The 26,061-nt window shown below is 40.0% G+C and overlaps 1 protein-coding gene across 1 annotated transcript in view; it reads right to left on the bottom strand.

Moving 5' to 3' along the window:
• The window catches only part of TMEM163 (transmembrane protein 163), a 76,838-nt gene extending 55,088 nt beyond the window's left edge, over window positions 1-21,750 (bottom strand). The window contains exons 1-2 of the mRNA XM_035130432.2: window positions 21,456-21,750; window positions 17,537-17,656 (exon numbers count right to left, since the gene is read on the bottom strand). Of these exons, the coding sequence (XP_034986323.1) occupies window positions 17,537-17,656; window positions 21,456-21,630 (295 nt within the window). The 5' untranslated portion in view covers window positions 21,631-21,750. The remainder of the gene's footprint in view (window positions 1-17,536; window positions 17,657-21,455) is intronic.
• Window positions 21,751-26,061: the final 4,311 nt, after the last annotated feature.

A 26,061-nucleotide genomic window follows, 5' to 3' on the forward strand; every position in this document is an offset into this window, starting at 1 on the left:
TGATTAACCTGCTTTACTCATAGCTGCCAAGTTATCCCTTTTTTACAGGGATTTTCCCTTATGCTGAATAGGCTTCCTCGCGAGAAAACGGAAAACTTTGCAGCTATGGCTTTACTTCTGATTTTGAAAACAAAAGCTAATTCTGACCATTCCGTACAAAATGAACAAAATTATATCTGTCCTGTCATATTTATTTATATCACTGTTCCACTCACTTGGGCTGCAATCCGATGTCTATTTAGCTAGGAATAAGCCCAACTGGAATCAACAGGATTTTGAGTCTGCATAGGATTGTACTGTTAATAGAATGTTTAGGGAAATAAAGTAAAGTTGATCTACTCATTTGTTTCCCTTAATTCAGTGAACATCCACAAATCTCACTAGTCCATCAAATATTTGTTTATTTATAACTAAAAGAAAGTGCCTTGCACTGCCCAGGAATTCGGGGGGGGGGGCTGTGATCTATAAATGGACACGCAGAGACAGACAGAGAGAGAGAGAGATGCAGGGCTCAGTGAGTCCAATGGTGTTTCCATCTCAGGAAATCTTGTTTCAAATCCAAATGAGTGAACTCATGCGAAAGTCATATTTCAGTCCACCATCTTGATTCAAAATGGCATTGATTCCAAACCCAGACCAAGAATGAAGCCTTACCCTTGAGAACCCTTGTGCTAAGTCAGGCAATTATATAGTCAGACATGTCCAAATTGGTGCATGTTAGAAGCAGCACACCAAATTGGGTGACAAAACCTTCAGAATCATCCAAATTAGTGCAGTTTGGACCCATGATACCAAATTGAGCAGAGTCACACCAAACTGGATGATGATGCTCAGCAGATTCAACAAAACTATGCATTAAACATCACTGTGGCTTGTATCGGATATGGCTCTAAGTAACTGTCCCATCAGTGCAAGGATTTCTGCATAACAGAACTTTGTCCCTTTCCTTGCCGACCCCTAAATCTGTGGATTTCTCTAATCCTCCAGAATAGAGTTGGGGACAGTGCAAGGGCAGGGGAAAGCCCTATTACACAAGCCAAAAACCTTGCACTGAGAGGATGGTTACTTGGATACTACCGTAGCCAGAATAAACATTTGTATTTATTTATTGAATTTATATACCGCCCTATACCTGCAGGTCTCAAAAATTATTGGAGAGACCTGTTTCAATCCAAAATAATTAATGATCTTTCAAATGTAATATAAATATTTGTTAAAATGTGAAGCGCGGATTTTTGTAAATTTTCCTGCACTCTACGCATTCCTAGCCTAGGCAATTATTCAGCTCTATTGTATCTGTATCCACTGCTTTCTGCTCTCTCGTGCTTGTAGACCAGGCATAGGCAAACTCAGCCCTCCAGATGTTTTTGGACTACAACTCCCATCATCCTTGATCACTGGTCCTGTTAGTTGGGATGATGGGAGTTGTACTCCCAAAACATCTGGAGGGCCGATTTTGCCTATGCCTGTTGTAGACATTTCCATCCTGTGGCATCTGTGTCCCATGTTAAACACTGTAAGATAGATACGTTACATTTATGTATCTTTAGGTTCTTCATTACACTGATGCTGTCTGAATATTATTTGCACTGCAAGTATATGGCTCAGGACCTCAATTCCCATACGAACCAACTCAGATCCTGCACTGGTCACCTGCCCTTCTCTATGTTCCGCCTCCTTGACAGGTTTAGAGGGTAGCAACACAAAAGCGTGCCTTTTCTGTGGTGGCTCCCTCTGTGGAATGCTCTCCCCGGATAGATTCGCCTAGCGTCATCATTTCATGTCTTTAGGTGCCAGGCAAAACCATTCCTCTTTACCCAGGCCTCTGCACATTAAATAATCTATGGCCTGTTAAGACCACAGGGGAGGGCTGCTATTGTGATTATTTTAGCATTATGCTGTCTATTCTTAGGGTTTTTATTATGTTTTTATAATTGTGATCTGTAAAATATGTTATTAATGTTTTACATCACCCTGGGATATTTGAAAAAGCGTGGTATAAATCAAAATAAATAAATGAAAACAATGTATCTCAGTATTTAATAGAAGAAAAAAGCATCATGTACCTGGCTGTAAATGGAACGCGGGTGGCGCTGTGGGTTAAACCAGAGCCTAGGGCTTGCCGATCAGAAGGTCGGCCGTTTGAATCCCCGCGACGGGGTGAGCTCCCGTTGCTCAGTCCCAGCTCCTGCCAACCTAGCAGTTCAAAAGCACATCAAAGTGCTAGTAGATAAATAAGTAATACAGCGGGAAGGTAAACGGCGTTTCCGTGTGCTGCTCTGGTTCGCCAGAAGCAGCTTTGTCATGCTGGCCACATGACCTGGAAACTGTATGCCGGCTCCCTCGACCTATAACGCGAGGTGAGCACCACAACCCCAGAGTTGGTCATGACTGGACCTAATGGTCAGGAGTCCCTTTACCTTTACCTGGCTGTAAGCTGCCCAGAGTGGCTGCAGAAACCCAGCCAGATGAGCAGAGTATAAATAATAAAATTATTCATTATTATTAGTAGTAGTAGTATTTACAATATAAACTTTGGAAGAGAATAGGAAATGTGTAGAGCTCCTATAGGGAGGGCTATTTCTTTTTATTCTCATGAGGATTATTGATTTAATGTTGTTATGTCCTTCTAGCTGCACAAAGTGGTGAAGAAAACATCACAGTTTTTTCCATACTTTATTATTTTTTGCACATGTATGAATTCCTAATCTTGCAGCAAGATGTTGACAGAACAAAGATCATAACCTAACATAGGGCACAGTATTGATTTCTCAAGAGACCAGAATATGATTGGCACACATGATCTATGAATAATTCAAGTCTTTCAGTCTGGGGGGAAAACCCTGCTATCTAACAGTTTAAATCATCCTGTGTTAAACAAGTGTTTTAAAAAGAACAATTTGTAAATACTAACATTTCCTAAAACACATTACTTGCATCAGTTAGGATTATGCTAGTAGTCAATACAAGAAAAATGACTTGCATATATATACGAGTTAAGCAAATTATGAGAATTTGGGCAGTTAGTCTGGGTCAAGACTCTGTCATGTCACTGGTGGTTTTATGCAAGTCTCTTCACACAAGATGCTCTTCAGGAAATCGGGGTCAGATTTGGGGGTGGGAGATCATAAACCATTTAAATCCCAGCAGCTCACATTATAAATATCATTATAGTCAGATTTCAACATATGAAATGCATTTATCTCCAGGGTAAATTTGTTACAGTACTGTAATGAGAATGAGTTGTACTACTTTGCCTTGCGGTATGTTTCCCCAGAAATTATTTACTTTTTCCAGATTCACGTTTTCAGAAGAGATTAGAACTGCCTAATGTGCGATTATTTCTACATCTTCTCCCTAGGCACAGGCAATGAACTAAAGAGTATATTTTAGTACAAAATTAGACCAGTTTAGAGATTCACTAGCAAATTTCTCAGTGTCTTTTTCAGGCTGCTGCAACTGCACAATCATAGTGGCTGTAGATGAAAAGCCTGCTTGTAGACACCAGTACTCAAAAAGCAATTTGATCCATGTCTGGGGGAATTCCCCACCAGGGTCCTGAAGAATTAGCATGGGGGTTGCAGCAAATGTGAACTATCCCACTGAGAAATCCTTATCTGTCTGCGACTTTTTAATATATACCTTAAGACCACATACAGGGCATCTGAACATTAAGCTTTTTTTTAAAGGAAGGAAGGAAGGAAGGAAGGAAGGAAGGAAGGAAGGAAGGAAGGAAGGAAGGAAGGAAGGAAGGAAGGAAGGAAGGAAGACCTGTGCCTCATGTGACAGATGAAATGCCAGTTTTGTTTTATAGATTATTCTACATTGTGAAACCATTGCTCTCCTAATGCGTGTTGGTGTGGATTCCTAAAAACCACACCTACCGTATGTTGCAAAGACAGTGACAGAAAAACAACCTGGAATACACAAATGAATGACTGGAGAAAAGAAGGATCTGAAGAAAATGGGTACGTGTCACAGGATACAGAAAATAGAATATCCGTATTCATTCCACACACACACCCATGAAGGAAGTGTAACAATTATCTTCAAGAACTACTACATGCATCATTTTTACTCCCATTTTGTCTAAGACCAGCACTTTAGCTAAAAGCAAAAGGCTTGAAGGGAAAGGTTTTGGAATGTCAAAAAAAGAAGAAGACCTTGGTCAAATGCTTGCCAATGAATGCCAAATGAGTAACACAATGTCTACTTTACATAATATCATGTTCCAAATAAGATTTGAGTTATGCATTACCCAAAAGCATTTGTATGATGGATTATGTTTCACATTTAGCTTTTCTAGTGAATGATATTGCATTAACGACACATGATATATTCAAAAATTATGAAATTTGATCAGTCTTGTCTTTCTTAATGTAAAAAAAGCCACAAGGTTAGCTCTTAACAAAAGAAATGGCTACAATAATCTAATATAGGTTGACATGTTATAGTTTCAGCAACTGATTTCATGGAGTAGGACCTACAGGGCATGAGCTGCTGTGCTCACTGAGCATGAAACCCAGCCAAGTCTGTAAAGTTTGTGTTTTTCTAATAACTCCAGCTTTGAACCGTGTGATTTACTGACCAGCTGACTCTGTGACAATATCTAAGGCAGGCATAGGCAAACTCGGCCCTCTAGATGTTTTGGGACTACATCATCCCTAGCTAACATCTGGAGGGCCAAGTTTGCCTATGCCTGATCTAAGGCTTCCACACTTCCACACTAGCTCTGAAGCACACACATACAAATCTATCATTTGGATCTCAGAGGAAAATTCTTCATTCAGAAACCAGGAAGAAGAGGTGTGGCTGGTGTGACTTTTTATGTCATTGTTGAACAAATTCATTATTTAGTATTTTCACTCTATTAGCTTAATTTAGAGCTGGAAATAGATAAGTTTGTTTTGCATTGCTACAAAGCAATAATGTGATTTTCTTAGGTTGAAGGAAAATCTGACAGCACAAGACTGAAAATATATTATAAATATAAAATGCTATAGAAAACTTCAAATGCTACTGTGGCAGCTCCTTTTTCTCATACAATAGTTTTTTGTACAACTGCTGTTTAATTATCATATAAAACAGTTTAATTCTCATGGGAATGTATTTTTCTATCTTGCCTACCTATAGTATGTGAAGTGTTATACACAAACTCTTGCTGCTGCATCAATATCATCCAAAACAACTCTGCAGCTCCAGCAGCAATCAAATGCTACCCATGAAAATCTATACATTTATGCAATGTTATGCTATGTTAACGTCATTTGTTTTCACAGGTATAAATATAACTTCAGTGTGACCTTGTCAGTTTCCCAGTGAGAATGATCAACTGCTAATCTGTGAAGTTCATACCATCCCTTTCACAAGTGCACATTAAAAATATAAAAGCTATGATCTAGGTTATTTTCAAAAGGATTAAAAAGTTACCTGAATGATTGCTCAAGTTCCTCTAGTCTAGTCCCACAGGCACAGAATAAGCCACTCCTTTATCACTTTATGGCCCAAAAAGAATGAAAACCTGGCTACAGGCCTAATTAAAGGCTGAATTGTACAGCCATCAGAGGCCTTAAATTCAGAAACTAGTAGCCCTTTAAAAAAAACCCTCAGGAATCAAATGCTCAAGAGGATTGAACATGTGTGTGCCTGAGTGTGCATAAATCTGCAAAGCTATAGAAGCAGTCAAGAGACATTCCCTGGGAAACCATTGAACAGAGGGTAGCAGGTGAGAGGATTTGTAGTTCTCCTACCCCACGCTTACCAATAAAAGAGATGGATGAAGAAGCGCTCTGAGTTTCTATTCAATAATCATGACTCACAGCTTTTAATAGAATTGTCCTCCATTAATATACCAAATCTTTTCTCCCCTTTCATTTCTTCAAAGCTAGTAATTACCATAATATCTTGTAATTTCATACGTTAATTATTAACTCTGAAGTGGTATATGCTATGTAAGTTTGTGATCAACACTAATTTGACTTCACTGGATGTCCCCAAGTTTAGTACAAATGAAGAAATTGCTTGTCTGCTCTCCTCAATACAGTACTGTAATAGGTTTCTCTATTTAAGATGCAACCCTATATACACTTACAGTTGCCCGAGATTAATAAGTCCCCTCAAACTCAGTGAGACTTACTTCCGAGTATACAGTACATACATAGGACTGCCCTGTGAAGCTTTAAAGCTTTTAAACATTTATTTAAAACTGCAATCCTACGTGCACTCATAAAGAGGTTCCAATTAGGTTATAGTTGGACTTATACACAAATAAGTGGATACAGGTTTTTAACCAAACTGTTGACAATTTTAGTTTCTTTCCATACCCTTTTTCAGACTGTATTTTTGTTTAATATATTATGACCAAAATAATACATAGCAGCATTATACAAATATGTGGCGCGGTTGAACATACAATAGCATTTTGCATTATTCACTCCCAAGAGAAGCTGCATATCAAGAAAAAACCCTGATATGAACAAAAATAATTTGACATTCAATTCAAGAAATGAAAATCCTTCCTTCCTTCCACCAGGGCTGTCATGAATCATTTTGCTACAGGAGGAGATGGCATCTCCCACTTCCATCTGGGCTGGAACTAAGTTTCAGTTGCAAAACCGGCAATGTGATAGCGTCCACACTGCTCCACAGAATAGTAGGCTAGCTCAGGGGACTTCAAGTCATTTAACCCTGCCTAATGATACACAATAAAGAAGGCTGATCGCTGAAGAATTGATGCTTTGAATTTTGGTGCTGGAGGAGACTCTTGAGAGTCCCATGGACTGCAAGAAGATCAAACCTATCCATTCTTAAGGAAATCAGCCCTGAGTGCTCACTGGAAGGACAGATCCTGAAGCTGAGGCTCCAATACTTTGGCTACCTCATGAGAAGAGAAGACTCCCTGGAAAAGAGAATGAGAAGGGGACGACAGAGGACGAGATGGTTGGACAGTGTTCTCAAAGCTACCAACATGAGCTTGATCAAACTGCGGGAGGCAGTGGAAGACAGGAGTGCCTGGTGTGCTCTGGTCCATGGCGGTCACAAAGAGTCAGACACGACTAAACAACAACAACAAACAAATAATGATACAGCTACCCCTCCATTCCTGCATTGTGGGGTGAAAGCACAATACTATACAGCAATACCTTAATACCCGAAAATAATGAGCAACCTTTTGAGTTCTCCAGATCTCTTTTTAAGATGGATGTTAAGCAACAACAACAACAACAAAAAGGGGAGGGGAGGATGAGTGAAAAAGCTGAGTGTGCTGGAGCGCAGAAGTCTGTAGACTGTAACCATCTTGAGATGCTGCCTAAAAACAACTACGGTAGTGTTGAAATATACTGATGAATTTCAATCCACATTTTAATAGTTTATCTTACTTTTTACAACATACCTTTCTAAAAAGATCCACAATACAGCTAGTGGCAGTGTTTGGAAAAGTCTAGCATCTTATTTCCAGCTATAAGATGACACATGCCTCCCGCAGGCACAGATTTAAATTACTATAAAGTATTCCAGATTTTGCCTAAATCCAGATATGCTGAATTATCATACACTTGTATCAAGGCATAGACAGATTATTATTGTTTCCAGCTGGACTAAAACTTGTAGATTACACAGCTATGGTTGTACATCTTCCTCAGCATCAAACCATACAGGTCGAAAACTAAGCTTCTGGCATAAGATGCACTATGCCCATGACAACCTGTTCATAAAGCACAGATGGCAATATCATACCCTAAATTATATTTCCTGCAAAATGTACCACTTGGATGGCAGTTAAACAGATTAATTACAAGGAAAGGTCAGGTGTTTATGCACCTTGTGCTACATGATTAATTATTTATACTTGCATAAAATATATTACCAAGAGGACAAAATATTTGAATGATGTAGTTGTGTTGATACATAGCTGGTAAAACTTGTTTTTCTTGGAAAACAAAGTACAATAAGTTTTGGTGTGCATTTTTAAAAGAAGCCAGGGCATTTTAAACTGCCATTCCTACATCACTGAACCAAGGTATGTCCGCTATAACTACTTTCTGTTACTAAGTGCTCGGGAAGTCATTCAGTGGTTTATTATAACAATTATCATTTATACAGTATATCCCTTTTCACTGCTCGATGAGTTTCACACACTCAATAATCATCAAAACCACCTTTAAAAGACAGGCTGATATCATTGCCTATATTAAAGCTGGAGGACTGGCAGATGAACATTTATACAGTCCTTTACAACTTCCTTTGGTAGTTTATGTAACAAAAAAGCTTAGGGAAATAAAAAGGAAATCCAGGAGGACAGCTAAATCAGGGCTAGGTGCACCATCACTGAGAAGGCTCTGCACCTAGAAGCTACCTCAATTCCAATGATAAGGATGCCCAGATAAGGCCTTCTTCATTTTTAATGCTAGTGGGATCAAATGCATCTCAGCAGTTCTAAGGGATAAGAGACAATGGAACAGATGAGAAAGTAAGAGAAGAGCTCTATAAAGGCTGTGTACCTGTGAAGCACACTCAAAGCACATTATTTCAAAGAATTTTGGCCACCTCACCCTGAATTACATTTCCCAATGACTGTTAAACTACAGTACCCAGAATTCTTTGTAGAAATGAATGCGCTTTAAATCTGTATTTTATACACAGTCTTAAGACATAAGAAAGTAGACAGGATTTCGCTTAACAGGAAAATCTTTCACACGTACACATACACACACAACCCAAGGGTTACATCATATGAACATACTTTTAAGGGCATAAAGAAATTTCAAATTTTAGCTACAATGATTTGTTGACATCACAGCATGATGTAATATCAAGGCAGGAGGGCAAGAAAAAATATATACAACATCTCATTTCACATTAAATTTTAGGCCTCCTACCGTGTAATCAACCTGCTTATGCCATTTATTCATTCTGTCCATGACAGTACACTATAGAGTTGTTTTCTATATTTCATAGCTGATTATTCTACCATAAAACTGCACTATTGAATTTTTTTTAGTCTTTTTCACTAAAAATACATTCATTAGTTGTGCTCTATTACGTTTTGAAATATCAAGACTTGTTAATTAAAATGATAAGTTTGTGTTGCATACCTAACACCCCACACATCAAACCCATAGAACAGGCCCCTTTGGGTATTATTAGTTCCACACAGCTGGAAATGATAGTTGATAAATGTTGGCTGCCACAGTAAATCACACAACAGTAAGGCTGTTGTGTCAGGAAGCAAGCATTAATTAGTAAAGGCTGATTTAACTCAAAGGATTAACATCCTCAAGCATACAGTGAGCCCTTCTTCCACACCACTCCTAGTGATCTGATAAAGAGTTTGAGGTCAACTTAAAACATTCAGCTCATAATCATGGCTGCCAAGTTTTCCCTTTTCTCGCGAGGAAGCCTATTCAGCATAATGGAATTTCCCTTTAAAAAAGGGAGAACTTGGCAGCTATGCATAATATCTTGCTGATATTTTTGCTAAGGTAACAAACATCCTGCTACTCAGTCAATGAGAGTTTTTGTCCATTGTTTCAAAGAATCGGGAAGTAGTCTGTTAAGGCCTATTAAAACAATATTGCTCTAAAATCATCTTGTATTTAGCTCTGAAGAGATCTTTACCCTCATTAATAACATTACATTTTGAAGCATTTCAAATACCACGATTCACAAAACCATGAGGTGGAATCCAACTGTGCCCTTCTAATAGCAAAATGGTTATTAATCCAACAGACACCTCAGCTAGCAAAAGAGGGTACGTGATTTTTAACGAACTCTACCTCTCTCCTGTTGGAAATAAAGCTGCATCTGAAATGGGGTGGGGGTGGTTTTCATTCTTTCTTCGCCCTCCTTCAATTAAGATTAGAGACTTTCCTTTTGTTAAGGACTCAATGATGGCAACATGTAAGCTTGTCCTCAGAATGGCTTCGATTACTACTAGGAAGAATGAATCTTAAACATATTTCTTCTTTCAACCAGCTGTCTTACCAGACTATTTATTCCTGTACTCTGCTATGACATACAGTACATGCCCAACTCCAACATCTCTTGCAGCCTTTTTACACTTTCCAAAAATATATTCAGGAGTTCAGGAACATTCAAGAACAGTAATGAAGGGTAAGTAGTACAAAGGGCTGCAGGTGGGAGGGGTAAATCTGGGAACAAGCAATGCCATCAGTACTGCTGGCATGGTTCTCAGAGCAATGCATTGTGGGCAAAATCACTGAGAGCTGCTACCACTTTGCCAAAACCATGGCAAAATAGTTTAAAAGTGAAGGGCATCTTACACTAATTTGCCACCTCCATTGCTGGTTGTGACAGTGCTCTTGCAGTAGGTGGGTGAGCAGCAGAGGGAGGGAGAGTAGCAGGAGTTGAGTGAGGAGAAAGGAGAAGTAGGTCTGTTGGACAACCACTGAGTTGTAATTGGTTGGTGATTGGACATGCAGGGAGATAGCAGAGACATAATCTGTCATCTCACCCAATCTGCTGTCTCAGCCATATGGTTTAATGCAGCTCGTTACTTATTGATAGGTCACTCTACATAACTAGTACCCAATATTTGGGGAAAGATTCTACCAGGCTACATCTCAAACACTGCATGGGGAAAACATTTGGAAGCTAAATTGTAGATCATGTTTAGGGTAATTGATGGTCGTGGTATTCTGCTTTTCCAATGGAAAAGAAGTATTTATTGCGACCGACACGTATCTAAGTGTGCAAAATTCATATTCCTATAAATATTCTTAAGATCGTTGATTATGATGCACAGGTGTCAATCCCTTTTAGATTAGTTTTAGGGTATTACTGTCATTTTTAATGAAATCATAAGACTGCTCCATCTGGTCTTTAATGAAACACCTGTATCTACATGTAGAAAGCTCTTCTCTCCATACTCAGCTGGCTGCTACTTTAACCTGGTACTGAGAAGCATGTAAATTACAGTGTGATTCATATTTGAACTTAATTACAAATTGCATACATACACCATGAGCTACACTAAACCCACTAAGAGCTACACTCTGGTTTATGGTAAACCAAAATATGATGTTTCTTAAGCTGTTCTCTACATATGCAGAAAGATTAGAACAGGTAAGTAGAATTCATTCTAACTGGCCTTATAAGATTCGCCAGCCAAGTTTTTCTGATGGAAAGTGAATGATCAATGGTATATGGTTATTTCCATGCAAGTATTTGTTGACTTTTAAATCCTTTGAAAATATTGTAGTTAACACCAGAACTACATTATAGTTAGAATATATATGTGCAAATTGGAGTATCATGCTAGAAAATCTAATCAGCACATGTATCATAGGAGCCAACTCTTTGGTCCCCCCAAAAGAATATTTGAGCAGGCGAGGCCATTTTGGAAAATTGTTTCTTTGTTCCATTTTGGAAAGTTGTTTCTTTGTTCACTATTTATTAGGACATCTCTTAAGATATCGTGAACAGATTCTGCATGATAGTTCCCAAGATCAAGGTGCAGGTCTTCATCTATGTTTTGATACAGGTGGGCACCAATTTGAATCAAGATGACAGAATAAACTTTTCAATATGCAGTGTTTTCATTTATTGGAATCCCTGGGCAATTCCAGGTACAATGCTGCTAGTTATTAATGAAAAAAACTATTCAATTTAAATATATTTCATATTTTTAAAATAATAAGATATTAAAAAGTGAATGTTCTGTAATTTCTCCAACTATTTAGCATAATTCACATATTTTTGTCCTTAATTTGAAAAATCCACTGCAAAAATTGAATAGCCATGACATATATCCTAATTTCATATCATATAATCCTAATTTTGAATAGCATAAGCATGAACTATCACCAGCTACCAGAAGTTCAGAAAGGCTGAACTTGCTGATGACATAAAAACAAAAAGACTCAAAAGTCAAAGGGCGCATCTCTTCTACCTTTTTCTCCAGGACTTCACAAAGTGAAATGCATATTGGAGCCAAACATCCCCCCCCCCAATCATTCCAACCCACTTTTCCTCAGAAATTCAACAAGGATGGAATTACATGTTTGCACTGGAACTTGCTGATCTTTAGCCTTCAACATTAGTGCTCCCTCAGGCAAGGATAGCACTCTCAGTGCCTCAGACCCACCGCCTGCAATAACAACCTGTTTCATAGTTCTGAGCACTACCCTGGCTCAGGTGTAAATATTGCAATATGTTTAACATGGGGGACGGGGAATCAAGGAAGTGTAAACAAGCATTAGCTTTACCTGGTTGTATATTTTTAGGATAATATCTATGTTACACGTGAACCTCCATATTATTGGATTCTGTTAACAAACCTCTTGAATGTTGCGCTCCAGAAGCACATTCAGGGTGTCGCTATTGTCTTAGAAATCACTATTATGACTAATTTGAGGACCAAAAAGAAATGTACCAAAAAGAAAGACACAAAACATGTTCTCAATACACCCCAAACTGTATACTCTTCTGATCATGAATGATAGGCATTCATTCAATGCATGCAGCTGCCATAATCTGTAGACCCATAAATCTACAACAGTATTATTTCTGCTGACAACAGCAAAGTAAACTCCATGGAGGGGACAAATCTTCATAGCAACAATAGAGAACAGCGCTTGTTAGACTATCAGCTGTTTCTAAAGGAGTTTCTACATTAAATTAGTCATCTAGTAACTATTCGGGCAGCTGAGAATATATCACCTAAATATGATTCTTGACATTTGCACTGTCACCAGACATTTCCGCCTCCATAGTTCAGAGAATGACATGTCCTTAACTAGATTAACCAACAGGTTTTCAAGTTGAACAAGGAAATAATCCTGCTTTTGGATTCTATTTGGCTCCAATAATTCCTCATTATCTTTGGTTTGTCCAGAATATCTAATTTTTTCTTTGCATGGATAGGCGGAGTCCCCCAAACCCGCAGGCGACCCCCCCCCAAGCGGAATAAATACACGAGAAAATGTGCTATGGGATTCAAATTGGCCACAACTTTATTCAAATTCAGATGTAGGGAGACCATGGCTTCAGGCATTGGGCGTTATCCTTCCCAGTCCCCAGCCGGGGTTCTGGGAGGCTTTGGGGTCATCCACATGTATGGGGGTTGGGGCTGGCTCTGGAGAACATATGTTCAAACAGAGAGAGCCCGCCCCTTGTTCGCCGCTGCTGGTAGGGGGAAGTGATGACACCTATTGGCATGGTCAAGGCTTCCCCCAATACCCCAATCTTGTCGCCGCAAGGGGGTGAGGTCTCCGCCTCACACCCCTCCCTCTAGGAAAATCGCCAAAGAATTCCGTCCAAGGCCTGACACCACCAAGTTGTGACATATTGCTACAGGAAAGGCGAAACCTGCCAATGCAGGGAAATTCCTTTCCGACCCTTCAACAGCGGCCTTGATGTAGCAGCGCCTGAGAACCTGTAGAGAAAAGGTTAACCTGCAAAAGAACATGAATGAAGGGTGTGGAGGGTGGGAGAAGCTCTGGAACCAACTGCTGCTTGTAGGTAAGATTCAAAAGCTATTGTCCGAGCCGGATTGTCCCTCCCCTTACCTGGCCATCCCCTGGCAACACCTCCCCAGGCAGGATTGGATGCCAGGCTTGGGTAGGCGGAGACACCTGGCATGCTACCTGGGAAGGCGGTGCCAGACCTGAACTTCCAGGGAGATCAGGGGGCTGCACATGTCCACGCAAAAAGCGCCCCCCATTGATGTGTGGAGCGGTCATTGTTGCAACCTGGCAATCCTAAATAGGAAAATGGTTCTAGCCAGACCTGAAATAAAGATTGGAGAATCTACTACAGATACATTTAAGACTGTATTTTTCTGCTTTTTTATTAAACTATAATGAGAAAAAAATCATTCCAGGGTCTTTTTTTAATAACCTCGTCAATATATCTGAATATCTCATGCACCCTACTCTTATGTTAAAGCAATCAGAAGTCACATAAGTTTGCTTAAGAGCAGAAGGTAAATTATAAAGACTGAGGGCTCTTCCAGACCTGTGCTTGTCCCATGCCTAGAAAGCATGTATCCAAGCATTTTTCCACTTGCCCCAGTGTTTTCCCCCAGAAAACCTGCTTTTTTAGCAATAAATCAGCACAAACATCAACCCAGAGAAAACTCAATTGACACTTGTCAATTCAGTGCTAAAGATTGAGTTTCTTCTGAGGAAAGCAGCGGGGCAAGGGCAAGTCTGGATGAGCCCTGAATAATAGCATGTAAAAATAAACTGAGGTTTCAGAATGTATCTTAAAAGAAATGAAAATGTTGGAACACAGAAAGAAAGCAGTAACAGTCTGATAGCTACCGAAAGTGTTGGCTAGCTGGTCTGCATTCTCAAGAGAAGGGGATAGAAATCACTGGACTTCAATGCTAACACTTTGCCATTGTGAAAAAGCAGGAAGAAGCTGGGAAACAGAGTGCCATAAATAGCAGGTGTTTGGAAATGATTCTCCGAGTCAATCTAGCTATCCCAAATGACAAGCAGAAGTCAATCATATAACACAGGAAGCAATCACCAAGCTGTCTGGCAAGCATCTCAGCTTGAAAGATTGGCCAAACATGGGAACAGCTGACAAATGAAAGGAAATATGAAATATGGAGACAATGCAGCGTTATAGTAATGAACCATCAAACAACTGAATCATGCATAAAATTAAATCACTCCAACTTTATCCAGGCTATACTTGATATATTGAATTCACTGTAACACATTTTTATATTAGCTAATTACTTATCAGCCGACATATACTTCTTTACATTGAAGATATGTAGTGTGTCTCTGTATTGAATCTTCTGTAAACCTAAGGTATGGGAACTTCGTTGAAAGTTACATTAAGACAAATTGAAAATCAATCAAGCATTCTTATAGAAATGCTTATATTGATTAGAAAGCTATCTAGACAACACAGCGTTTAGCAAATGTATAAAATCTGAATATTCTGTTCACTTTATACTATTACGTAGCATTCTGCTGCAATCAGATTTAAAACAAGTATTTAACATGCAGAATATAGATCTGAGGGTCAAAAGATAATAGATTGTTGCTATTATCGTTTTAATAAGAATAATCAGGGTGTGGGGGGAGAAATGTAATCTGATCAAGACTGGAACACTGGGGAAAGGAGTGAGCAACCCACCCCCAATTTTGTCTCCTTACCTGTCATGGATCCCACCAAAGACCTACATGCCTTATTAGTGGGAAAACATGTCTCTGTATAATTAATGGGGCATACAGCAGCTTTGGAGATAAATTAGATCACAAACATGACACCAGTGCCCACTGCCACAGCCCCTGATCACATTTGGAAACCCTTGCAACTACTCCAAAAAGAAATAAAAGCAATCAGGCTATCCTGTCACAGATATCCAACTTACGTATTATCTAGCTTGAGCCCTTTGATTCTATACCATTTAAATCAGCATTGAACATGTTCCTTTCTTGTAGCATTAATGCTATGTACCTAATAAATCTATTTTACTATACAGTACTAAAATGCCTATGGGTTAAAAACCTTTATGATACTCAGGTTACAATCCTATGTGATTTTCTTCTGACCAAGTCCCATTGGAGTTCACTTCTGAGTAGAAACATATAAAACAGAAATGCTAGATGCTATGTTGTGTTCATGCTACTTGCAAGTTGATATATCTTGGGTTCCAGTATTAAAAAATACAAGTGTCTCTAAAGAGCACTTCAATTTTTTCTATGCAATTACTATCATTACTAGGATTTTTAAAAAATATTAAGGGAGGTGGCTGTAGATGGAAGGATATGACATCAATTTTAAAAATTGTTTGGTCTCCCACATGATACTTCAGTGCTTGAGACACAATGGGTGGTATTCAGGCAGTTTTTATTCAGAGTAGACCCACTGAATGAATGAACATGACTAAGGTAAGCCCATTAATTTCAGTGGGTCTACTGTAAAACATAGTTGAATACCACCCAATGTGCCCCTCTGTCTTTAATGTGGGCTCCTATGTCCTAACAGGTTTAATAGCAATAACCTGATATTTAGGAAATTAATTTAACTTGACTAATCCATGCAGCCCAGCATTGTATACTCTGAATTAAGCCCCACTGGTTTAAAGAGGACAAAGCAAAGTGTACACGGCACTCTTTTTCAACAGCATAATATTTCAACAAACTGCACCATTCGCTATACCGGTAGTTGGCATATTTACAGAATCAAAGTTCCATCAAAAATCTCCAGTGTGTGCCCTCTCCTTTCAAACTCATAGAAAAATTCTTAAAAGCCACAACTCATTCCGTCTACTAAATACTTCCTTGTGCCCTAATTGGATGCCAATGTATCATTAACATTGTTTGAGGACAATATAATTGTTGTTGTTCTGATCCCAAGGCAGTAAAATTATAGCAATGAAACAGGACAATTCTCTTGTCTGTGCTTTATTTCTTTTGTACTAGAGGAAACCCTGCTTTCACAATTTATTTTCTTCTTTCTTTTTAAATATTGACGCAGGGTGTGTGTGTGTGTGTGCGCGCGCGCGCGTGCCATACAAATTACTCCGAGTAATATATGCTGAGTATTGCAGAGCCCATTTGGCCAGATTCTAATAGCTCCCCTTGGGAGCTGACACCAGCTTTCAGCCATAGCCCATCACTGCAGATTAGCACAAGGACATGTGCTGCAACGGCATCCAGTTTTGCTTCTCTCACACCAAGAGATGATATTCTAAGAATCCACAAGCAAGTCCTGTGCGTCTCTGAGAACTGGAATACTATTTTTATGACGAGCAATATTAAACCAAAGATAAACCAACTAACTTTTCTGTTAAGCTACTGCAAAATCTTGTAATTCACGTCACAAGATGTCTCTACAGAGTTAAATAAAGTACATTTTGCATAATTCATAGGTTAGCACAACCTGCTACTAAGTGTGTAACATTTAAAACTATGCTGAGCTAGCGTCTTTCAATTTAAATGAAGCAAGCAGCCTTTAATTTCATTTGATTTTTAAAGGAAAATTTGCTTTAGAGAGATGATTTCTAGAATATTTAAAGAGCCTAAAGCAGAAAAGCCAGATCCACATGGGCATCATTAAATGTACCCCAATGAGCATATAATCTTATCAGAATGGTGGAGATTGTATTCCAAACATTAATTATGTATTATTAGCCACAGGAAAATAAATATTACACGTTTTGTGTGTTATTTTTCTGCCTTTGCTCTGTATTTTTTTAATGGCATCCAAGAAAGATACAGGCTTGTTTAAACTTCCTCAATTTAAAATAAATTCACCGTGTTTTATATTATTCAGAAAAAAGAATACATTTCCATATCTGCAAAGACTAACAGGAAACAAAAATCTGCTCCTTCATCTGACCTTCAACAATTATGTCCTCTTCAGCAAAAACAAAAACAAAAGAATACACACAGCTGTTTTATTAATTTATAAGCACCGGGCAAGCCTTCTCTAAATCACTTCAGTAGTACAGCTATATAAAAGCACAGAGCAGCATCGTGTATGGCTTTTTAAGCATTTGGGTATCCAAGACAAAGGCTGAAAGATTTGAAATAGGTTCAATACTCACTGAAGGCAGCAACTGCCAGAGCCAGTGTGACAATAATGGAAACCCATGAAACCCACAGTGCTTTCTTTCTGTAGCTTTGAGCTTCATGAGGTTTTAGTCTTGTGCTGCTTTCTAGTAAACCTGGTAAGGGAATCAGAAGAGGAAAGATGTGTGGGCTGTGTTTTATTCCTCTTTTAAAGAAAAAAAGAAATTAGGTCCATTCAGAACCAAACCAGGAATTCCTTGTGTACAGCATTTTTCCCGTTTAGGAGAAATCCTGTTCACCTTATTTATATACCATAAATAATGCTAAAGCAGGTACATGGGTTCAGGTTTGCCTTTGTATTTCACAGGATGTAAAAAAGAGAGTACGAATTGCTGCCTGGAGCAACCTGGAGCCAATTATAAAATAACCAGACATCTTTAGGTTTTTGCATTTTGCATTCATACACTCAATTCCTGATCAAACCTTAAAGAGCATGGGGAGAGATTGCTTAAGGTGCCAGTGAAACAGATGCAGAAACCAAGCAGCTGCTTGATAGGAGAGCAAAATAAAGGTGCTGATATGATGCATCTCTGAAAATCAGAGCAGGTACAGTAAAGGTTAACAAACGCCATTGTTGTGCAGGCATCTCCCCAAGCTTGTTGGTTTTTTGTATGTTTCAGTTCTAAGCACCTTACTTGCACTAGCAAATTTTAGTCAAAACAAAACAAAACACGTGTGTTCATGGATTAAGCTCCCCTCCCCTCTTCGTCTTGTTCACTCTGTGATCTCTGGAAAGAATACAAAAAATATTTCCAGTAGGATTTCGCTAACTCTTGGCAACAAATAAGCCAACTATCACAGGATCAGACTCACAAAACCCCAATGAATTAGGAGGATCTATGCCCAGCCAAAACAGAACACATACTTGTGGTGCAAAGTTAATGACGACATTATAGTAAAAATAGTTAAAACCAGTTATTGGTTGCTACTGGATTCTGAAAGATGGTACAAGTCTAAATTGTTTAAACACCTCTCGAGTTAAAATTTATGCATTTTACATTAAATTAAAATATTTGAATCTTACATACTATTAGAGTTGGACAAATATTTTACAATTTACCGGTATTACCTCTAGGGGGAAAAGGAATGTGTCACCAGGTAAATTGTTCCCCTTAAAACATATTGTGCTTGTATGTATGAAAAGTCTTTGGGGATTGCACACAAGCATCTAAATGCCAAACACATACAATGAAAATAGTTTCACAGGTAACACTAGACCTTTGCAGCTTATATCATGAGTGCAAATCCCATCCAAAATTTGACTTCAAATCTTCCTATGGCACATACCTGGGTAAATTTATACACAGACAAAACTAGAAAGCCTATATTATAATTATAAGGTCATGTTCACGTTTGAAGATTACTCCATTTGATATTTTAGCACATGTAATGAAAGATGTGATGTGTTTTATTAAATTTATGTTTTTTCCATTTGTCTGTAAAAAAATAATTTGTAATTGATACAATAAAACTCTCCTGCTGACAATATCTTTATGAAGCTGGTTTTTAAAATATGCTGCTTTAATTGGTATTACACATACTTTTAAAATTTCAGGTTACAGGTAGGTAGCCGTGTTGGTCTGGATCGAAGTAAAATAAAAAAAATTCCTTCAGTAGCACCTTAAAGACCAACTAAGTTTTTATTTTGGTATGAGCTTTCGTGTGCATGCACACTTCTTCAGATACTGAAGAATCTGAAGAAGTGAAGTATCTGAAGAAGTGTGCATGCACACGAAAGCTCATACCAAAATAAAAACTTAGTTGGTCTTTAAGGTGCTACTGAGGGAATTTTTTTTATTTTAAAATTTCAGATTAACTGAACTAATTTTAATGCATTTTCTTATACCAAATACAGTAGTCACACACAAAGATTCTCTGAATCCTAACGAAAGAAGAGAGGAGACTCTCACAACTTTGTTTTATACTAGACACTGAAAAAGACTAAGCTTCCCTAAAGTCTGAAACTAAAACCTTCATACTTTTGTCCATGATCCATCAAAATGTAACTGAACACCCTACAGACATAGCATTTCAAAAAGAAAAGAATAAATTCATTGAAATTTTGATTTGATTAAAGCAAAAAATAAAAACTATTCCTAACATTTCCTTGGAAAGAATAATAGTTCAGACCTGTGAGTTTGTTATCAATGGAAAGGGAGGAACAAGGAATGAGCTTATAGGTTCTTTGTCTTATTTTCCCCATACATCCATTATCTTTTACTAGGTCCTTTGTTCCTTCTCACCATCATCATCTTACATCTATAGAATATGTTTAGTGGGAATATCATTCCCAGGTGAATCAAGATCTCTCTATTCCTGAGCCCAAACTCTTGAATATAGACCAACTTGGCATATACTGCCCAATCCTTATAAAGTGACTAAGCCACTGCAAAAGGCCTTCATATCACTATTTCGTTAAGAGTGGCTCCTAATTAAATAAAAATAAAAATGGATGCACAGTGATCCATCATACCCAACAAGATTGTAGCCAGAATGCTGCCTGGGAATAGGATCATCCCTTTTTATAACTCATAAACTGAAAAAGAACTGTGGACAGTTGCAGAGAACGAAGAGCAAAGAGCAGGCTCCAAGTAAGGCAGGGAACTGTTTGGCTTCAGATGAAACAAAATGCCATGGGAAGAGTGCAGAGAAAGAAAAACACACAAATCTATTGAATAGGCACGTGCTTGGCAGGTGCCTGTTAGGGAGACAATAGATTGAATGCCCCTTCTTTCTAAGAAGGGGTGTGGAATGGGTAAAATAACATCCTTTCTTTGCAGTCAATGGGGACGCCTGTCTGCATTTTTGTGAATGCATTTTAAATTGCATTTTGAAGACTGGGTGGTTCAACGCTAAAGAAAAGGCTGGTGTTTCTTTGTTTAAGGCTGTCAGTGCTCAATTTCTTTTTTAAAATAAAAAAGAATGAGGTGAGCAAAGAATTTAACTGCATGGTTGGCAAAATAGATTGTGGTGTGTGTGTGTGTGTGTGTGTGTGTGTGTGTGTGTGTGTGAGAGAGAGAGAGAGAGAGAGAGAGAGAGAGAGAGAGAGAGAGAGAGAGAGAGAGAGAGAGAGGGAGAATTAAATAAGACAGACCAACAGCACAAGCTTAACCTTGTCTACTCTGAAGCAAGTCCTAATGGATTCAATGGGACTTACTCCCAAGTAAGCAGAGTTAGGATTTCAGTCCAACTATTAAGAAGGGTCAAGGGGGACAGAGAATGGTCATTCAGATGGCTGTTGCAGGTGATAAGACAATGGACAACAAGCAGTCGAGTTGTGAGGCGGAGGAGACAGACCAGGGGAGGTCCATAGATTATATATGAGAAGCAGGAGTGGCTGAGGAAGGTGAAATATAGGAGGCAGGATTCAGCAATGGAGGATGCACGGCAAAAATGGGTCCCAGCATCTATAGGAAGGAAAGGGCGGTAAAGGCATAAGAAGGGATGGACTGTGGGGTCTTGGCATGATAAAGCTGGTTACAAGAGCGACGTGGCAGAATTTAGTGGGGTTAAGAGTAGCGATTTATTGGTCAGCGAGGTAAATTAGAAAGTGCTAGGACGTCCGTGAAGGAGATATAGAGGGGAGCGGGTGGGCTGCAGAGACTTGGCCGGACCCGGGGTGGCGAGAAAGAGAGAGAGAGAGAAGTGTAGAAAGGAGCCGGCCATAAGGGTGAGGTGATTGAAGGCTTTCCTAGAGAGTCGCCTGGGAGCGGTGGCTTTGTAGTGGGTCGGTCCTGTTCGACGCCAACTTAATGAATCTTTCGGGAGCCGGCCAGGTGCAGGGCGCGCGCGGGAAAGGAAGAGAAATGGGCGCGTGACAGGAGCCTGCTTTTTGCGGGGGGAGGGAGAGGAGAAGCATGTTGTTGGGAGACGTCACTGGCCCCAAAGACTTACCTCTATCCTCCAGCTCTTCACTGAACTGCACGTCCTCCCCGACGCGCAGCGTCTCCGCTGGCTGCGGGTCCCGGGCAGGGTAGGCTGGCGGGGGAGTGGTCCCGGGGGGCTGCACGATGGTGGGCTCGGGGAGGCTGTTGCTGCTGCCGCCCAGTTCGTCTCCGGACGTCTCCATAGTTGGGCAAGGCGGCAGAGAAAGGCAAAGGAAGAAGAGGGCTAGGCGGCAGGGGACGCCAAGCCGGGGGAAAGGCGCGCGCGCGCGAGGGAAACGCCAAGGCTTCCTTCTCACGAGCCAGGCATGCAGCGAGCGAAAGTGGCCGTCGCCTCGCCTCGCCCTTGCCGCTCCTCCTCGCGCATCAACTGCAGGTGGGACCCGCCGGCGGCCTCCCCGGTCGCTCGGCTCCTCCCACCGTCCTCGAGGCGGACGAGAGCGCGCCCAAACTCCCCTCCCCGAGCTCCGGCGTCGGAGGGGCTCAAGAGCTGGCTGTGGTCTCTCCGGACTCGGAGTCCCAACAAACCTTGCCTAAAATCTGCCGTTAGCCGAAGGGAATGCTAGGCTGCAGTTAGCCGGAGGCTACACCTCGTGTTAGCACGAGTCACAGAGCTCCCACCCGCATCATGGGAAGTTTATGTTTAATTCAACTTGTGCGCTGCCCTATTATCGAAAGAGGTCTCGGTCGCGGCTGGTGGAAGCATCGCAGCCACCCTTTTTAAAATGCTATAAATTAAATGAGGAGGAGGAGGGCTCTCGGGCGTGTAGCAGCGATTGCGGTTTAAATAAAAACAAAAAACTCAGCTCGACCTTGCTTGTTTAAAGAGATGCAGCGCAATCTATAGTATGTTTACTCGAAAGTAGGTTTGGTTGAGCTCAGTGGGACTTACTACCTAGTGTTAGGGTTGCATACTTACCAAGGAGTAAGACTGCAATCCTAACCCTATCTACCTGGGAATAAACCCCGCTAAATTCAATAGGACTGAGAAGGCATGGTTAGGATTGTGGTGTAAGCCCCACTGAATACAGTTCTTCCCAGTAATCCTGAAAATCTGGAAGGGCGGCAAATCTTGAGCCACCCCATTGCCAACACCTCTTGCTTCATAGATTAGTAATCCTTAGACATTTTGATATGTAGCTGTACAGGTTTGGCCAGAACTCATTAGGGCAAAAACCAATCCCAGAAAATGGATGTCTATATAGGTAGGTTTGAGGCCTCATAGTGGTATACAGTCTGATTCTGTTGAGACACCATCCCTATTTGCAAGCATTCACAGTACACTTAGAGGGGAGGAATTTTAAGGGTAGAACCAGATGCTCCCCCTTCTAAATTCATATACATTGATCAGAGTGTTTACACAGTAGCCTTCTTACCAAATGGGTGCGTGACACATGGAAAATAACCCTCAGACCTCAAGATTACACCTGAATTGCAGGATATGAAGCACACCTTCATTTGAAATAAATTAGGTTTCCTTCCTATGGGGGGGGGGGATACAATATTACAGTCACCACTTACCAATTTTTCATCACTGGGCTGTTTATTAATATAGTGCAACCTTAAATATTAATTGTTTGGTTTTAGTCACTATGGTAGAATGTTGTCAAACAATTACCATAATTGCTAAAACCTCAAGTCTGAGAACTTTACAAAACCAAAAATAAATAGATAATCTGACATATACAACCAAAGTCTGCTAAAATAAAAGGGCTTTTAGTAACAGCAACAGCCAACCAAACTTCATGGGACAAAAAATTCCACAATGAAGGTGCAACCACTGAGAAGACTGTTTCATCCCACTTAAACATGCTTCTACCAAAGTGGAACCCAGAGAAGACCCTTTCCACCCAATTTTCAGCAGGCAGGGTGATATGGAAGGAAGCAATCTGGACTTATGTTATTTAGGTCTTTGGAGGCCACAATTCCAACTCAATCGTGTAACATTGGAAAATGTTGATCACTTCTACCTAGGCCAGGGGTTCCCAACAAATTTTTCTCGAGGACCCCTCATCGAGCCGCTATTGTGACAAGGACCCCCATTAATTCCTAATCCTAAAATTAAAAAGTGAGAGCCAAATTAAGAGTCTTTTTATATTTTATATTTATACGTTTTTTACAGTTACAACAGAGTACTCCATCAGTATACAGTTAGTTTTAATTTTCAGTTCTTAATGAGATGAACCACTTTTTAACCAACGGTCCATTTTTAACTACGCGAACTGTAGCTTCCGCGAAAAACAACGCTTTGTTTACAAACACTACTGTTTTGCAAAGAGGCAGCACGCGCCAGGGAGGAGGGAGGGGAATGGAGAAGACAGGGTACCTGTGCAGTAGTGCACAAATGAAGCCGATGCGCGCAAAGCATCTTGGGGAGGTGAGCGTTAGTAGAATGCGCGCGCTGCCTCTTTGCAAAACAGTAGTGTTTGTAAAGCGCCACCTAACTACTGCCTCTATCTAATTCTAGTTTTGCATCTGCTCATGCAGGAAGCAGCCAAAACAAAAAATCTGTTATCATACGAAATATATTTAATATATTTTTTAGCATCTTGCGGACCCCTCTGGCATAGCTCACGGACCCCTGGGGGTCCGCGGACCACCTGTTGGGAACCACTGACCTAGGCAGTTATATTTCCACAAGGGCCAACATTGATGCCGAAATCCAGCGCCACCTGAGTTCTGCAAGTGCGGCTTTCTCCTGATTGAAGTGCAGAGTATTTGGGGACTGGGACATTCGCAGGGAAACCAAAATGCTTGTTTACAAAGCTATTGTACTAACAACCTTACTGTATGCTTGTGAAACATGGACCACTTATAAACGCCATCTCCAACCCCTCGAAAGATTCCATCAACAGTGTCTCTGAAAAATTTTACACATCACTTGGGAAAAGAGGTGAACTAATATCGGTGTACTGGAAGAAGCAAAGATCACCTGTGTTGAAGCAATGATTCTTCAACATCAACTTCGTTGGACTGGTCATATTGTGTGGATGCCTGTTTGTCTTCCAAAGCAACTATTCTATTCCGAACTTAAAAATGGAAAGCGTAATGCTGGTGGTCAACAATAGAGGTTTAATTTGTCTCAAGGCAAATCTTAAAAAATGTATAAAATGTATAAACACTGACAACTGGGAAACACTGGCCTGCAAGCGCTCCAGTTGGAGAACAGCCTTTACCAAAGGTGTCATGGGCTTTGAAGACACTCAAACTCAGGATGCAATGGAGAAATGTGCTAAGAAGAAAGCACGCTTGGCAAATCCACACCGTGACCAACTCCCACCCGGAAACCAATGTCCCCACTGTGGAAGGACGCGTGGGTCCAGAATTGGCCGCCACAGTCACTTACGGACTCATTGTTAAAATCGTGTTTATGGAAGACAATCTTACTCGGCTACGAGTGATCGCCAAATAAGAAGAATTGCCAATGCTTTGAATTGTGCCAGGAAAAAAGCTGGTAATTAGTACAACGGGATTTCAGAGGTATGCACTCAGCAGCGTCCTTGCAGCTGCATACGGGACCATTTGAAGCTTCTCAAGACTTTTCAAATAAAGCCCCATGTACGCTGTTTAATTAATCCAACCTAGGCATGTTTTTTCATGCAAAGTTCTAGCCTCCTCAGAAATGAGCATAGCTGGTCAAATGCTCCTAGCTACATCCTCTCTCTGGTCTTTCATTTGTAAAACTGAGCCCCAAACACACCCACACCAGATTGTAATTACTCCAAAACAAGCTGAAACACTATTCCAGAGACAGTCTCTTTCCTTACCATTTTTAGATGGTACTTAATACATGCCAGGATTAATAAAATGTTTTCAACACTTGAAATACATGGTTTCCCCCTCAGATTTTTAAAATTATTATTCTATGTGGTTTGTTGGAAAGGGTAGCTGGAATTATTTCACAGATTTATGTACTTTAACTTAGTAATGAACCCTTTAACACCTTAAAATTCCTGGTATAAAATATATCAGAATTTGTTTTGGATATTAGGTGAATACAGAAATGGCTTTTAAAGGGTCTGTATTTGGCAAAAAAGGCTAAGGCATGTGTCTCTCAATCTATTTCCTATTGCTGTAACAAAATTATAATATAATTTATTTATATCCCACCCATCTGGTTGGGTTGTCCAAACCCCTCTCTTGCCTGCCCTAGTCTCTGTCCTCCTATCCAGCAACACGAGAAAGGTTCTTGTCCATTGTCTCTGAAGTCTCAGCCTTAACTACAGGTCCTATTTATGAATGAACACAGGGCGGCTTAAATTGAGCCAAATAAGGGGTTAGTCTAACCAAAGACCACTAATTTTGACTTAGTAAATTCTGACCATGTCAGAACCCCTGACATGTCAACAATCCTCTTTTTAATAAAAACATCGTTTCTGCTGAGCCTTTTAGGGTTATCCTTCCATCGAACCCACCTTATGTCCATCCTAATCTGTATTGAGGGTACCTAATAATAGCCATATTTACCTCAATATGGCTCAATACCAACACTCCAACTATTGCTATAATGCCAATTTACTCCTGGCAATATTCGCCTGTGAAGCTGGCACAGGCCTCATCCTTCTAGTCAGTTTTGTCATCCATCTGGTAGGGGAAAACTAAGAAATGTACATTTT

This window comes from Zootoca vivipara, chromosome 1 (assembly GCF_963506605.1).
Source record: "Zootoca vivipara chromosome 1, rZooViv1.1, whole genome shotgun sequence".
Taxonomy (NCBI): domain Eukaryota; kingdom Metazoa; phylum Chordata; class Lepidosauria; order Squamata; family Lacertidae; genus Zootoca; species Zootoca vivipara.